This window comes from Pollachius pollachius (genome assembly GCF_949987615.1).
Source record: "Pollachius pollachius genome assembly, chromosome: 3".
In the NCBI taxonomy this organism is placed as follows: domain Eukaryota; kingdom Metazoa; phylum Chordata; class Actinopteri; order Gadiformes; family Gadidae; genus Pollachius; species Pollachius pollachius.
In genome coordinates this window covers 10479972-10495442 of record NC_136936.1, presented here as the reverse complement: position 1 = coordinate 10495442, position 15471 = coordinate 10479972, and the positions used below count along the sequence as shown (strand labels likewise).

Below are 15471 nucleotides of genomic sequence, written 5' to 3'. Positions count from 1 at the left end.
CTTAGTAGAGTAGCAACAGTGCCAAAGTGTCTCCATTTGTAGATTGTTAGCCTAACTGTTGACTGGTGAATTTCTAAAGTCTTTGAAATAACTTTGTAACACTTGCCAGCTTTATGTAAATCAACAATTCTTGATCTTCTGAGTGGTTTTTATCAGTCAAAGTAGCTGTAGTCCACACCTCCAAACTTATTATCTTAACAAGAGTCCATTTGTGCTAAAACCTTTCTCCAATTAGCTTTTTGAGGTCATTAATTAAAGGGTTCACATACTTTTCCCACAATCAGTATGAGTTTTTTTTGGTTGTTCTCAAGAAAGACATGAAAGTTCAAAGAAATGTTGTGTTATTATTTTAGGCACATTTTATTTATCAATACCCAATATTTTTATATTTGAAGAAATACAATAAAACATTTGAAACACAACAATAGAATACAAACTTTGGGCTAATTTAGAAACGTAACCCTTAAATCACTGAAGACTTTCCATATTATGGATCCAGTTTGAGCAACCCATCCACACATGCATACAACGAATGCATGTGTGAATGGGTTTATTTAAATGGCTCTACAAACAGTCACTGTTTGGAGGAGCCAAAGGTACATATAACCTGGCCTGGTGCCCTTCCTCGAATACCATGTATTCTGGAAGGGGCTCCCACCCCTGAAGCTGCGTGCCAGGTAACTCCAAGGCGTTCCTGGAAGACTTATCCCATTAGAGGGGTTTATTTCCCCCTTGAGATACTAGAAGACTAAGAGATCATGCCAATGACACACCACCAGCTTCTGTCAGTCCCCTAGCACTCCTTCTAAGGTGATCTCCATCTATCCCTCCGTCCCCACTCACCAACCACCTTGGTACTGCTGCAGCCACTGCTCTCCGGAGACATCCTCAGCTACCGTTGTCAGCAGAAGAAAGGTGCTCATCGATCGAGAAGCAGACAATATGGGTGCCCACGGGTCGAACCTGGATGCCATCTTGGAGGAGGACATGCATCACTGGTACAACAAGTTCATGCGGGAGTCGCCATCGGGTCTCATCACCCTGTTTGAGCTGAAGAGCATGCTGCAGATGAAAGGCATGACAGAGGAAGCCAGCAGCTATGTGGACCAGATCTTTTTAACCTTTGACATGGATGGGGTAAGAGGACCACGTTATGCATGCTTTAGTGGTTACTCTATTCTGTAGAAGGCCCTGCACAGGTCCCCATGATGGTGAAACAATCATGGGATGTCTATGGAGGTTAAGGAAGAGCGTGGAGCAGCTAATGTCATGAGCTAGTGGCGTGTGTTTTTCTCTTGGAGATGATAGCCAATACTGCTGTTTATTCCGAAAGAAATTGATCATATATATTATGAAATAATTTTTGGAAAAGTTCAAGAGCAAGTCTAGTGTAGAGTATATTAAAGGTATAAAGTGTATTGCAAGGCTTCACCGCATTTTTTTTATCTTCCAGGCATCAAGTTTCATAGTGCATTCCCTGCTTTGTCGTTCTCTACAGGATGGATACATAGACTTTGTTGAATACATTGCAGCAGTAAGTTTACTGCTCAAAGGGGAAATCAACCAGAAACTCAAGTGGTACTTCAAGCTCTTCGATCAAGATGGGAATGGAAAAATCGACAAGGACGAAATGGAGACTATATTTAAGGTATGAGTCCTTTCAATGGCGTGAAGAGACCCTCAGGTGTGAAGAGCAGTCCTCTCTCTGTAATCCTTCGCTTGTGAAGCTTAACGTACTTAATGGGGGAGTTAACCTGCACATGAACTAGACTATTACGTGTAATCTCTGTGATCTTGGGTCTTCTTGTAGTTATTGATATCTTTGCCTTCTATTGCTTTCTTACGGAAGAAAATTAGGGACACGTGATGTGAAACAGAATTCTGACTTTAATCTCATAATTCTGATTTTTAAAATAATTCTGACTTTATTGTCAGAATCTGAGTTTAAAGTCACAATTATGGATGGGAAACACACGCTGACCAACGGAAGATACAGAGGAGGATTAGGGCACACGTGCATTTTCTTTATAGTTCTGAGATCAAAGTCAGAATTCTGAGAATAAATTCAGATTCTAATCTCAGAATGCTCAGAAAATTCACATGTGGTCCTAATCCTCCCCCGTACTTTCTCAATGACCTAAATCGCAGATTTAAGAAAAAATACAGCTGAAGACAGCCTTTATCTTGCATTTTAGTTACCTCGTCATGGGGCGTGCTCTGCTTTTAAGTCTTGCAGCAAGCGCCTGTATCATAAGTGACAATCAATGGATTCAGTGACATGACTTTAAAGAGTAAGGGCATCTTGCTCAAAGATGTTTACAGGTAGACTGGAAATGGGGTTCGAACTCAGAACCTTTTGAGTTCAACACCCTAGCCACCAGCGACTAGACTATCCTGCCCCCCCCCCATGTGATTCATTTTAATTCTCACCATGTTGCAATGGCGATTCTCCAGCTAAAAAGTGGACATACTTGCATCAGTGATGCTACCGCTAACTTATGGTATTGTTGCTCTTGTAGGCAATCCAAGACATCACTAGGAGTTACGAGATCCCACCTGAGGACATTGTGACTCTTGTTTATGAGAAGATTGACGTAAATGGAGAAGGTAATCAGCATGAATGCACTATAGCACAAGAGCAAGCCACACATATTGATGTGGCCCAATTCTTATTGGCACATGTATATAATATTTATAACTGGCACATATAACATGAGGACTGTTGACTGTAAAATGATCATTTTCTTAAAGCCAGCTAGTACAGAACCTCACAAAATGTATGGCAACAAAGGCATCATCTAAAAGAAGAAACTATATATACACATGCCTATCTTGTATAGCTCACATATATACAGAAAGTCCCCCAATATCTAGATTGTTCAAAGGAACAGGCATTCAAACACATTGACCCAGGAATGACTGGTCACATAAAAATGAAATGAAGATGACTATTAATGGCTGGTAACTTTCTCCCTGAAGGGGAGTTGACCCTGGAGGAGTTTATCAGCGGAGCTCGGGAGCATCGGGACATCATGGATATGCTCTCCCAGATGATGGACCTCACCCACGTCCTGGAGATAATCGTCATGGGGCAGAAGACCAAAACTGTGAACTGACAACAGAGGGGATTAACAATGGAAGAGAGAAGGGTTTGGGAGGGGTGGAAAAGGCTGGATCAAAGGCAAACCATATTGTGTTCAGAGAGCTTCAAGTGCCAAGTTTTGTTTTTGTTTATCTCTGGAGATGGATTTTGGATGAGTTGACTTTGATCAGTAGTCTGAAAGATAGGTCTCTGTTTGTCTCTAAAGTTTGTAATGTCCTCTTTAACAGATGAACCTATGTGTGTAATGCAAAGCACACGCACACCTTCAGCTCTTTCTTTAGGTTGCATGGATACCGTTTTAAACGGTAGTTCTTTCAAAGGTACGAATAGATCCAGAAACCCATGTCTAGTATGATGACACACAAGATGTTTCGTTTTAGTTTTAGTTTTGATGGTATTTCAAATAGACGAACATGTTGCCTTATCCATCATCTGTTTTTGATTTCATATTCACTGCAGTCTTGTGATCTTTTCTCAAAAGTTGGCCAACGTATTCCCTACCACTTATAAATTATGAAGATAGGGAAATACATTTTTGCTATCACGGAATGCTATTTGGCTTTCTGTGACGCACAACAAATGTACTTTCCTGAAGTATGAGGCAGCTGTGAGGCATACATTGATTGTAGGCCATCCTGCGTGAAATGGACTATAGCATATGATTTATTTAGGTAGGAGATGTCACCTGTACATTTTGGGAAAAACAAGTGTGCTTAGTGTTCAAGATGTTACATTAGATTAATCTACCTACGCTAATGACCCTAAGCCTCTTATCAACAGCTTGCTAAATGGTTTAACATAATGTCTCACAAGTCGAGGGAAGGATTTCATTTATAGTGAGCCCGCAAAGGTTAGTGTCCATGCAAAGGTTAGTTTCCATTAGTAGTTTGCAATTGATGGCAATATTGCTAAATACACACGCATGCAAGCGCACACACGCATCCAAATAAATCTTATTTATTCCCGGTTTTCTTTTTCACCCTGCAGTATAACAGTGAGATCATCCAGACCCAACATGTGTTCTGTATTTAGATTTCGGAGGGCTGCTGAAGTTCAAGCTACCCAAGTTCAAACACATTATTTGTGCCATGTTTCATGCAAACATTTGAGCTGAGGACTTGCCATTTTTAAAACATCATGTTCTGGGCTTGACCTTGGGTAAAGACAGAGCCGAGCCCCCCTCAAGATGAATCCCTGCAAAAGGAGGTCATTTATGGAAATTATCTATCTGTGTAGTTAATGATTTAACAAGACATGCAGTGAGTTGCTGGACTTTCAGACACTATTTCAAGCCCGGAGAAAGTTCAAATGAAGTAAATCAAATATAGATAAGAAATTGACCGCACATAGCCTCCACAATGCACCCTAACATCTAATCTGACCTCAAGAACCACTCCCAGAACAGGCCACCTTTTGCATCCTATAAAAGCAGCGCTCTGTGCTCTTGGTGCTTTGCACTGCACGCAGGCTTTGCCCTCCTTCACCACCGCAGCAGCAGCCAAGCCAACAGCCTCACACCGTAACCATGCAGTTGGCCGATAACAGACTCAACAAGAACAGCATGGTGCTGGCACTGAGGAAGTACAGTGCTGCCGTGAACCACATGGAGCACACGGTTCTCCTGCCCAACCTACTGCGGGACGTCCCCTCCGACGACATCTGGGACGGAGAGGTGGAGGAGGAGGCGTCTCAGGACCTGTACCAAAACTATCTGACCCTGAAGGCCATCAAGGTCACGGTGGAGAGTGGACTGATCCCGCTGGACGACCGACAATCGGCCAAGACCAGAGCAGCGACCCCAAGCCTGAGCCTGACCTCAGGGTCCCTGGTTGAGGCCGACCAGGAGGCCCTGTTTCACTTCCACCTGAGCGGCCTTTTCTCTGTGCTGGGTCACCTCACCAAGAAGTCCCAGAGCCTCACAGAAAAGTACAAGGAGATCATTGGAGTGGCGTATTGAGACGATGAAATGTGGACTTTGATGCACCTTGTCGAAAAGCCTCAGAGCGGGGTTCATATCTTGCATATGATGTAGAATATAGCTCAGAATGTCCCGAAAGAAACTGTTAAAACTGTTTACATGTAATGATAAAACTGATGCAGGCGGAATACTGCAATGGAATAAAAAACGTTGCCAGAAATGTTCTGCATGGCTGTATTTTGTGGGGCTTTTGATTTATACCTTTTCCCTCTTTGCATTCAATGTTGCAATATCTGTGTCATCTGTGATTTTTCCATATTATTCATTATGTAATCCAAGAGCACACTAAATCCTGACTAAAAGCAATTTAATGTTGAGTTAGTAGCAGGTTTGTATATTTGTTTTGATAGCCTATTTTCTCCTAACTTTTAAAAGGAATAATAAATAGAAATTAGAGTACTTTTTAAATCTGATTTTTTTAAATTTATTTACATAGATATTTCACAACAAGTAATAGAACAAGTTTGCATCACAGAGTGGTGGGTGGGAAGGTGTTTTGCAGCCAACTGTTCTGCCTTGTCCTGTCCAATCGATCGCCAGTGTCTAGCGGACAGGGTGGAAGGGCTCCATGACCTCGGCTAAAGTCTTCTTCTCTGATGGGACATAGAAATTAAACACATGAACAACGTGATTACTATTTAAAATCAGTAGGCTGCTCAATGCCCTCTCGATTATTCATTTTAACTCAGTAGCACTAACATTTTATTCAACCTTTAACTGAATGAGGGTACGATAGGTATGATGTGCTGTGTAATCCAACTTTAGAACAGGGGGCTAGATCTACAGTACATTAGACCATTATCCACAATTGTATGGAGGTCACTGCGTAGAATTATGACTTAAAGTGCAGAAAGACATGACAGTACCTTCTAAAAATATATATATATTTGGGACTTTTTTATATAGCTAAATCACCATAGCAACAGCATACATGATATACCGAGGGCTCCATCTTACATAATCAATATGTAAAGTAAACGTTGAGTTTTTTTTTAATATATATCTTGATTTCCCATTTCCAAAATTGTAGACTTGCAATGGATTATCTTAAGCATTCAGAGAGGATATTTCCATACACTAGAGTTAGATACATATTGGTTGAAGTGAGAACCAAAGCATTAATATCTACCTGCCCTGTTAAAAAAATATGAGAGATGTGAAGAAATGTTCTCAATAGCTTCCATTCGACAATAACATGTTTGTAACACGTTTGTCTTTTTTCTCTTAATTATCTTTGGCTTCTCTACACTTAGCTCTAGCTCTAACTGGAGACCTAACTGGCATTTTAAACACCATTGATTTACTTTAAGGGGTAGATATGTATGCTACTTCATTTCTTCTAGATAAATTAAACAATGGGTTATCCTTTGCACTAACAGGACAAACAGTTTAAGTGCAAAGTAATGTGTTAAAATAGTACATGCACTACTAAGGCCCAACCAATAGAATAAAGGTGTTTACCACTTCTTGGAAAGGCGTCTGGGTGCAGGCTGATGTACTGGTACATGTCTCGGTCGAGTTTAGAATAGATGTAGTTCTCGTATTTGGAGATGTGGTAGCCAAGGAACCAACCAATGGTCGAAAATAAGACCTGTCGATGGACACCTATAAAAGAGGAAGAAAATGGAAATTTAGCAATTTTGCGATGAAAATATTGTTGTTCATGTCCGCAGGTTGAAAACAGATCGTTGTGTGTTGTCGGATGTTCCCAGTACCGCGGTAACCTTTAGAGTTAAACCAATAACAAAGGCCATTCACACGCCTGCTTGGTAAATTATCATTATATGTATTTCTGGGGGTCGTCCTTTTTCAGTGTCCAGAATATATATATTGTGCACACTGTAGAAAACCGAACAGACGTCTCACCTGATTTGAGAGGCGGCCTGTGGCAGAAGGCGTTATGGAGCATCGCTGTACTCCAGCCGACAAACCCCAGCCACACCGAGTTCCTGTTAACAATGTCAGGGGGCGGCAGGGCCTTGGCCTCGTCCGGTACCAGACCCATGTTGAGACGATAACCTCCCGGTACCGAGTTATTGATATTAGATTATGATCTCCTCTCCCGGTTACTAGCTCTCAACTCAAGGGCAATAGGGTGCAACACTGAAACTTCGCCGGTGTAAACACGCAGCCGCTTGATGGGTTCCGCTCGTTTATTGTTTGGATTTTACTTTATGCGATTAATCTTCTAAATTAACTGTGTGTAAACGTGTATATTTATGAAATTAATTCAATTAATTACAGCTACTTTAAAACGGTTACATTAGCATGCCACTTGCATCTTCATTTCAATTAAATTGCTTTGGGATAGCAACTTTAAAAATAAGAAAGATCATCTAAAAGGATGGCAAATAAATACATATATCTGAGCATAATTTGACAATATACCATAGAATTATATCTTTTTTCAATTGATCACCTTTTATTATCTATCTGATCAGCCCAGTCTAGGCAAATCAGGGACTGATGACATCATTGGAAACGCAGTCCTCGCTCTCTGACTTCGGAGAAGCTGCAGATGATGAGGGATACGCCAAGCCCAGCTGTAGCCGAGCCTTCTTTCATGTTTTCACCGATGCATATCAAGTAACGTTACAATTGGGGAGTATCCCCCTTGTTTCGGTGAGTAAAAAACGACCGATTTACTGTTGAATCCGCCCAGGGTTCAGGTTTTATGATTTCTTCTCTTCATGCATTTCATTTTCTCCTAGTGCCAAAATGGCCAGTGGGACGGTAGCTCTCTAGTTCTTGCTCCAATTGCTATCTCCGTTGCTCTTCCACCCTGTATTAGACAGATTAGATTACACATAAAGAGTGAAATAACTCGAAATATTTCCCTGCATGAATGTGTGCATCCTCGTTTAGATGCTAAGTAACGCCTCGTCATGAAATACACTTAATTAGGAAACAAGGGGTTTAAAGGCGATCCCGAGAAAGCCACACATTTCTATAGGCATACGTTAGATGGCATAGGATTTTTCAATCTACGTTAATATAAAACAACATAACCCTTCGGATTGTAAATTCAATTCTGCTTTATCTTATGTTTTATCTGTGGTTGAAAATTCTAACTATCGCTATTGTCATGTGATCTGGTTCGGTTATTGATTCGACCCGATGGATAATGTCATCATGATCATGTGTCAGAATGACAGACATGGATTTGTTTTCACTGAATCCAACCATTTGTCTTTAAATTGGACTTCTATAACGTTGTTGTAATGTTGCAATTTTGGGGTGTTTTCTCTCGAAGCACCCTAGGGTGCCATATGCAGCCATAAACCACATATATAGTACACTCTCATACATTCATAGGTAAAGCATTTGCGATACAGCTTTGTCACTAAAGTCAGAACATAAGCTTGTTGAGCACATTATTATCCGTGGGAGAAAAAAAATCTCGATAATAAACGGTAGGAGGCCTTATATACTCACCTCAAGCTTATTTCTGACTACACATACCAGTGTCAACGGCCGGCAGTTGGTAAACTACTTGCATATATATTGTAGATGACTGCTACAATAATTTAAATAGTACACAGTAAATCTACATAAGTAATGCAGATTGTAACGTTATCAAAAATGTATTGCATTAGTATCACTGTAGAATATCTACTACCATATCATAACAATGTGATTGTGAATGTAAGTCACAACCTCATATTGTCAGTAACAGACTAATACCAATCTAATGTTGTTAATAAACTAGTTAATGAACTTGTTTATGAACAAGATAAGGTAGGCAGTAGGCACTGTTTTGCATTATTTGATATGGGTACCTAATTGTGACCATTGCCAAATGTAGGGCTGGGCGATATGGACCAAAACTCATATCTCGATATTTTTTGTTAGAATGGCGATATACGCTATTATAACGATATTTTGAATAAAACGGGTAAAGTGTGCAGTTTTAACTCCACGCAACAAGTATTCGCCATCAACCATTTATTTAGGTTTAGTTTTTTTTTTTTTTTGCTCAACGAAGCACAGTTGTGCTTTAACAACAGATACGTAATTGATAATGTATAGGACGCCGGTCATTATCGGGAAAATAAGCCCCGACAGGGCGACCAGGAGACCGACGTGCAGCGGAGTTGTCTTGCTTCGCCCTGAAGGGGCTTATTTTCCCGATAATGACCGGCGTTCTATACATTATCCCGCTTATTACACGGCTACTTGCCTAAATGAAAAATAACTTCATGGTGTGTCTTTTTACAATTAATTTGTAACCAGTATTCGTAGTGTTGATCAGCAGAGACAACTTTGTCACAACTTTGGCAGGTCTGCCAAAGTTGTGACGTCGCTTAGAAACCAAAGACACCGGGGCTGACAAGTTACCGGACTACTTGCGGAGTGATACCAAAGACGTCATTAGAGGCAAAAAATCCTTTGTTTTCCTTGACAGCGGTCAATTATACTTAGCAACGGTGAATTATCAAATATAAATTCACCGCCGGAAGTTGTGAAGGGCCCATGCAAGTGAACGGCGCGTTCCACGGCATTGAGAAGAGCCGTGTAATAAAAAACAATAGTGTTGCCTGTTTGAAACACACGGAACACGCACAGGGGAGACGTTCCCTCCAGGGCCGATGCTATCGGGGGCAACACCCTTCACTTTGACTGGCAGTGGGTCTGCTTATAGGTCGGAATATGGTCGGAATGAAGCGGCCACCGATTCTTGACAGGCTGGGTACTTTATTCTTACACACAACCGGACTTGTTCATTACTTCACTAAACTGACACGCACGCTACCGCTCGCTCTCCTCGCTCTTACACTGACTCGCTGACGTCACACACGTACACTGCCAGTGATATGCGTGCGATACTTTCTCGTGCTCACGAGAAACATTAAAAACATTTTTTTTACCCCACGTCCCTTTACAGGTTCCGTACTCTCTACCACCATGTGTTTATTCAAAGTTTGTTGTGATGCGTAACGTGGGTGGGAGAACACTGCGTACATGTAAGGGGCGGGATTGAGCAGCTGAACATGGCTTGTAGGCTCAGAGAGCAGCGGTCGGCCTTATAAAATAGCGCTCACAAGGCAACATCAAAATATATATATAATATACCGGTATGGCGATATTGTCTCAACTACATATCTCTTTCAAAAATATACCAGTATAAATTTTACTACCGGTATATCGCCCAGCCCTAGCCAAATGAAGGCAGTAACAGAGATAATACAATAACTTTGATGACATTTGACTGGGTTAGACTGGCTGGATTATTTCAATTAGAATTAAAATGTATTTTTTCATTAGATGGTGTGCATCCAATAGGCATATATAGCCAACCCGGCCACCCACAGAGATTGTTCGCCCTCACATTACTGTAAAGCTTTTTTAGCTAAATGCATCTGCCAGCATATTATTATAATGGTATATAATATTATATGGCTTTGTCATTTTGATCTGTGTTGTTTTGAGTTCCGGGAGCTCTTGCTGTTGCCTTGGTCTGCGCTGACTCTGTTCGTCTCGTTTGACGCCAGCAAAAGGATTCGTACACTTAGAAGCTAAGATGGCGTGACGTTGTCTCAGATGTGAGGAATACAATGTCAAATGCTGTCCACTAATCATGCATATTTGAATGGCAATTTCAGACGTTAATGCATTTTTGCCTAACTCCTACCTGCTACTGAATGACCTGTCTCTGTGGTCCCTGACTATCCCCGACCTGCTACTTGATGACCTGTGTCTGTAATCACTCACTTACCCCTACCTGCTCCCTAATGATCTCTCTCTCTCTCTCTCTCTCTCTCTCTCTCTCTCTCTCTCTCTCTCTCTCTCTCTCTCTCTCTCTCTCAATACCTTAACCTCTTAGGCCCGAGCCGAAACGGGCAAAAACGATCCGGTTTTGTTTTATGCGGTTCAGGAATATGTCCGTAAAGACGGAGCCATTGCGAAACCAAATCGAGCTGTAGTAACGCTGTACTTAGTAAGTAAGTACTTAGTAATAATATTGTATAGTACTTAGTAATATATATACTTACTTAGTAAGTAAGTACTTAGTAATAATATTCAAGGCGCTGGTTCTCCACAGAAAGAAAGTGGAGCGCATCAAGCCTGCGCGGATACAGCCTGCGCGCTGTATACAAACATTCAGTCACGAGGAGATTCAACTTTTTAAATTTAGCAGAAATACTTTTTAATGTACAGTTAGCAATTAAATGTATCAAGGGGCTTTATTAAAAACTACAAAAAGAATACAAATAAAATAATTAATAAAAAATTAAACGCAACTCTGAAGTTCCCCAGCTGGTGGGGGGCTAATGACGTCATCGTTTGCGTTTCAGGCGTCCACACGAATCCTAACACGAAACCGCATTCGTCCGGATAGATTTGAAACCACATCTGAGGGTGGTTTCAGAAATGTGCGGTTTCGGGCACCGGATTCGCCGGCACAGTCTGGACAGTCGGCCGAAACGCACAAGACTTAGGCTCGTTCACACTACATCCGTCAGTCGACGGATCTCATGGACTTTGCATGGGGCATCGCGAAATGTATTGTGGGTCCGTCCGTCCATTCGGCTCCGTGGCCTGCGTCAAAAAGTTGAGAAATGTTCAACTCTTTAGGCAGCGCCGGATCCGTCCATCAGATCACGGTTATGCAAATACACTCCATGCGTCTACTGGATCCATTTTGCAATAACAAGCAGGAAGAAGCAGGAAAAATAACATTTCTTTAAACATTTTCTAAAGAAATGTGGAATGATAATTGTTTTTAATCACCTGTTGTTTGTGTCATCTTTTGTATTTATATCTACACATCGGCTTCGTAGCAGGAAGCGATTGGATTGGCTGCAGTATGCGTCTACAGAGACTAGCCCACAAACAACAGGTGGCTAAAAACAATCCTATCATTCCACATTTCTTTAAAAATATAAAACGGCCGGATTTTTACTGCTTCTTCGTTATTGCAAAAAGGATCCAGGAAACGCGTGGAGTGCATTTGCATAACAGCGATCTGATTGGCCGACGGGTCCGCCGCTGCCTGAAAAGTTGAACATTTCTCAACTTTGTGGCGCAGGCCACGGAGCCGAATGGACGGACGGACCCACAATGCATTTCGCGAGCGCCCCATCCAAAGTCAATGTGATCCGTCGATGGACGGAGGTGGTGTGAACAAGCCTCAAAATCGGCTTCGTGTGGACGGGGTCTGAGTCGGAACAGAGGTGCTAACATGCTCTATGGACAAGCAGAGTGTTAAATTGAACTAAAGTGACAGCAGCTTTCCATTCAGAGGTTTTCCATTTCCTCTGTTATGGCGATCAGGAGCAAACATCTGATGTGCTTGCCTCTTTCACATATTTATTCAATGACGATAGTTAACAAGACAGAAAATAATCAACATAACAAATCCATCTTAATAGGGAATTTGTGATAACGTTGCATCATTACGCTGTGATAGGAATGCTGTGGTCCACAAACTGCTCCATCTATTCAACCTCTGGGCCCTCAAGGCCATTGATCTAAAATTGCTCACGGCTCTTTAATTCACCAAGCATCCTTCCTGTGTTTCTATCCCTCATTCCCGCCCACAGCCCCTATCCCTCTCCCACCCACAGCCCAGCCAAGATGAGCATGGAAGACTATGATTACCTGTTCAAGATCGTCCTGATCGGGAACGCCGGCGTCGGAAAGACATGCCTCGTCCGACGCTTCACTCAGGTCGGTGTCCGTGGCAACTGAATGTAGAGGGTAACGCAGTCAGGCATTCTGGCTGACTGGACCAGGTTGCCGGTTAGATTCCGCTGCCCCGTCTGCTCTTGAGAGGTGTCTTTGAGCTAGCTTTGCAATTGGACCCCCCGATGAGAAGGGTGTCATCTTGAATAACTGTCTTCTCTGAGTTCTAGTGCTACATGGCCAGTGGCCACATAAGTTACGATGGGCTTGGGGTGGTCCCAGCGATTCGCTCTAAAAGTGCCACACAAGTTCTACAAGATCTGAAGGGCAGTTTTACCACAAGTTATGATGTTGATCATCCATGACAAGCCTTTTTAACCCTATGGTGACATCAAACATGGGAGTGTATGATGTCTCCATATTGTGTGATGGATAGGTTGGGATTCGCCAGTTGGTACAGTCCACCTGGAAGGGCTGGTTGGTTGATCTATCCATCATATGTCAGGGATGAAGTAGGGAACCCTTTATATTCCAACCCATCTTGAATGACCCAACCCTTCAACCGTAATCATTTCTCTGTGGTTTCTAGGGTCTCTTCCCTCCTGGCCAAGGTGCCACCATCGGAGTGGACTTCATGATTAAGACGGTCGAGATCAAGGGGCAGAAGGTGAAGGTAAGAGAATCTCAGATTACTCTGACCAAAGTAATGCTCAGTAATGCCAAGTGATACTCCTTTTGCGGGTCATCATCTGACTCGCGCTTTGTTGTTTTTTGCTCCTCGGTTTAGAATTTACTTTGTTGTTATGCTTCGCTTTAATACACTACAAGAGTTAAACTAATTGTAATACAATAATTATCAGAAATTTGTGGAATGGTAATACTAAGTATCTATTTTGTAACTTGACTTGACTTTCTGGTTATCTACTGTGCACCCTTGTCTAGTTAGAAAACTAGGTTGTGCAGCAATACTCGCATTTTGATCGTGGTTGATTTCTTTCCACATAATCCCTTGTAGGTAGCTTTGATAAATGCTGTTTGTGTGGCTAAATGTGGCTAAATGTCAAATGCAAAATCTCATTTCATCTCTTCTTCCTTGACGTCTTGGCTCACAGCTGCAGATCTGGGACACGGCGGGCCAGGAGCGGTTTCGCTCCATCACACAGAGCTACTACCGCAGCGCCAACGCTCTCATCCTGACCTATGACATCACCTGCGAGGACTCCTTCCGTTGCCTCCCCGAGTGGCTGAAGGAGATCGAGCAGTACGCAAACAGCCAGGTGGTCACCATACTAGTCGGTGAGGAAAGCAACAACAGGGCTTTGGATAGTGATAGGTTGTTTACCTCCCGGATGAAAATGTCCCCCTGGTCAATGTTCACAACCTAACCAAAGATAAGATGTAGTTTATAAAACATGACATATTACGGTCTTGCAGCACAAACACAGATACATAAAAACTACAAGAAATATAGAGAAAATATGAGCATATACAAAATAGGATTAGTAAAGGTGTAGATGCAAAATTGTATGTACATTATATCCAGTTTAAGTAGCTAATACTAGTATATGCTACATCACTGTAACTACAGTGTAGTGTAGTGTAGGGATAGTGTTCTCGTTGTTAGTGTTCTAGGTGTTTGACTCCCAGCTGAAAGGTACTGGGTTTGACTTCTGTCCACAATCAAAGCTGTGGGCATCCTTGAGTAAGATATCCTTACAAGCCCTACCTACTCCTTAATCACATTAATTAAATTCACTTGTGAGTCACATTGTGATCAAAATTTAAATATTATCATGAGAAAGATGTAACGTGAAGAACAACGCGCATCTGTCTTCTAAAATAAATACTTAATTAAATGTAATAAAATGCATTGCTCACAAAAACTTAAGATCCTTAATGCGTACTGCAGATAACAGGAGATTCAAAAAAGTTTTTTAGCATGCATAAATAAAAAAGCAACCGTGTTTTGTTCTTCTGTATATGTAGCTGTCCCACTTTAGGGACCGATTTAGGGTGAAATAAATGTAGCAATAGTCAGCAGCTGAGCTCTCATGATGATGAATGTAAGTGATCATTAGCCAATGCACGCGGAAGCAAACACACATTGAAAACACGGGCACATTTAGGTTCACTTCACCAGGTAAAATAAGTTCTAGTCCCATATGCACAAACCTCAAAATGTATTGGGAGAAGGCATTCAGGTGTTATTTGTAATTTCGATGGGATTTCTGTGAATGGATTTGTTCCCTCCAAAATACTTAGCACAATGTAAGATTCATACACAACATTCATTTGAGGTTTTGCCTCATATGAATGATGTTTAAATGTTGTGCTTAACGCCAAATGTAATCGATTCATTCAACTTATATGTAGCATTTTATATTATAATTATATATGATAATTATATATGGAAGAGGATGAAGGATGGAACAACAGCCTTTCTTCTACAGACCCGACCCAACCAATCTACAGAGGGTAATCACCCACTTCCTGTCCCCAACAGGTAACAAGATCGACCTGGCTGAGAAGCGGGAGGTGCATAGACACCGGGCGCAGGACTTTGCCGAGTCCCAGAGCATGGTGTACCTGGAGACCTCGGCCAAGGAGTCGGACAACGTGGAGAAGCTCTTCCTGGACCTGGCCTGCGAGCTGATCCGGGAGGCCAAGCAGAACAAGCTGGACAACAGCGATGCCGCGCCCATGCTGGGCGAAGGCAAGAACATCAGCTACCTGAGCTGCTGCAGCATCAACTAGCAGCCCCAGT

General features: G+C 41.9%; 4 protein-coding genes across 4 annotated transcripts; 3 read left to right on the top strand and 1 right to left on the bottom strand.

Moving 5' to 3' along the window:
* Positions 1-942: 942 nt before the first annotated feature.
* Positions 943-3116, top strand: guca1c (guanylate cyclase activator 1C; the record flags this gene model as incomplete). The annotated part of the gene is made up of 4 exons (XM_079733920.1): positions 943-1137; positions 1499-1648; positions 2520-2607; positions 2980-3116. The coding sequence occupies 4 exons, from the start codon at positions 943-945 to the stop codon at positions 3114-3116; spliced, it is 570 nt and encodes a 189-aa protein (XP_079590046.1).
* Positions 3117-4628: 1512 nt separating this feature from the next.
* On the top strand, positions 4629-5060 carry thrsp (thyroid hormone responsive; the record flags this gene model as incomplete). Its single annotated transcript, XM_079733584.1, has 1 exon — positions 4629-5060. One exon carries the CDS (start codon positions 4629-4631, stop codon positions 5058-5060), a length of 432 nt encoding a protein of 143 aa, XP_079589710.1.
* A 429-nt stretch (positions 5061-5489) lies between these two features.
* On the bottom strand, positions 5490-7171 carry ndufc2 (NADH:ubiquinone oxidoreductase subunit C2). The gene is made up of 3 exons (XM_079731513.1): positions 6948-7171; positions 6543-6686; positions 5490-5674 (listed from the first exon to the last, which is right to left on the bottom strand). Exons 1-3 carry the CDS (start codon positions 7084-7086, stop codon positions 5625-5627), a joined length of 333 nt encoding a protein of 110 aa, XP_079587639.1. The 5' UTR covers positions 7087-7171; the 3' UTR covers positions 5490-5624.
* Positions 7172-7593: 422 nt separating this feature from the next.
* Positions 7594-15471, top strand: rab30 (RAB30, member RAS oncogene family). The gene is made up of 5 exons (XM_079731361.1): positions 7594-7703; positions 12626-12752; positions 13297-13380; positions 13820-14003; positions 15211-15471. The coding sequence occupies exons 2-5, from the start codon at positions 12660-12662 to the stop codon at positions 15459-15461; spliced, it is 612 nt and encodes a 203-aa protein (XP_079587487.1). The 5' UTR covers positions 7594-7703; positions 12626-12659; the 3' UTR covers positions 15462-15471.

Bases quoted from the DNA above. Each gene is read 5' to 3' on its own strand.
- rab30 (XM_079731361.1), top strand. From the start codon at position 12,660: ATGAGCATGGAAGACTATGATTACCTGTTCAAGATCGTCCTGATCGGG. The intron at 12,753-13,296 runs GTCGGTGTCCGT...TGTGGTTTCTAG, and splicing joins TCGTCCGACGCTTCACTCAG to GGTCTCTTCCCTCCTGGCCA. The intron at 14,004-15,210 runs GTGAGGAAAGCA...TGTCCCCAACAG, and splicing joins GGTGGTCACCATACTAGTCG to GTAACAAGATCGACCTGGCT.
- ndufc2 (XM_079731513.1), bottom strand. From the start codon at position 7,086: ATGGGTCTGGTACCGGACGAGGCCAAGGCCCTGCCGCCCCCTGACATT. The intron at 6,687-6,947 runs GTGAGACGTCTG...CCTCTTTTATAG, and splicing joins CAGGCCGCCTCTCAAATCAG to GTGTCCATCGACAGGTCTTA. The intron at 5,675-6,542 runs GTAAACACCTTT...ATGTCCCATCAG, and splicing joins AGACGCCTTTCCAAGAAGTG to AGAAGAAGACTTTAGCCGAG.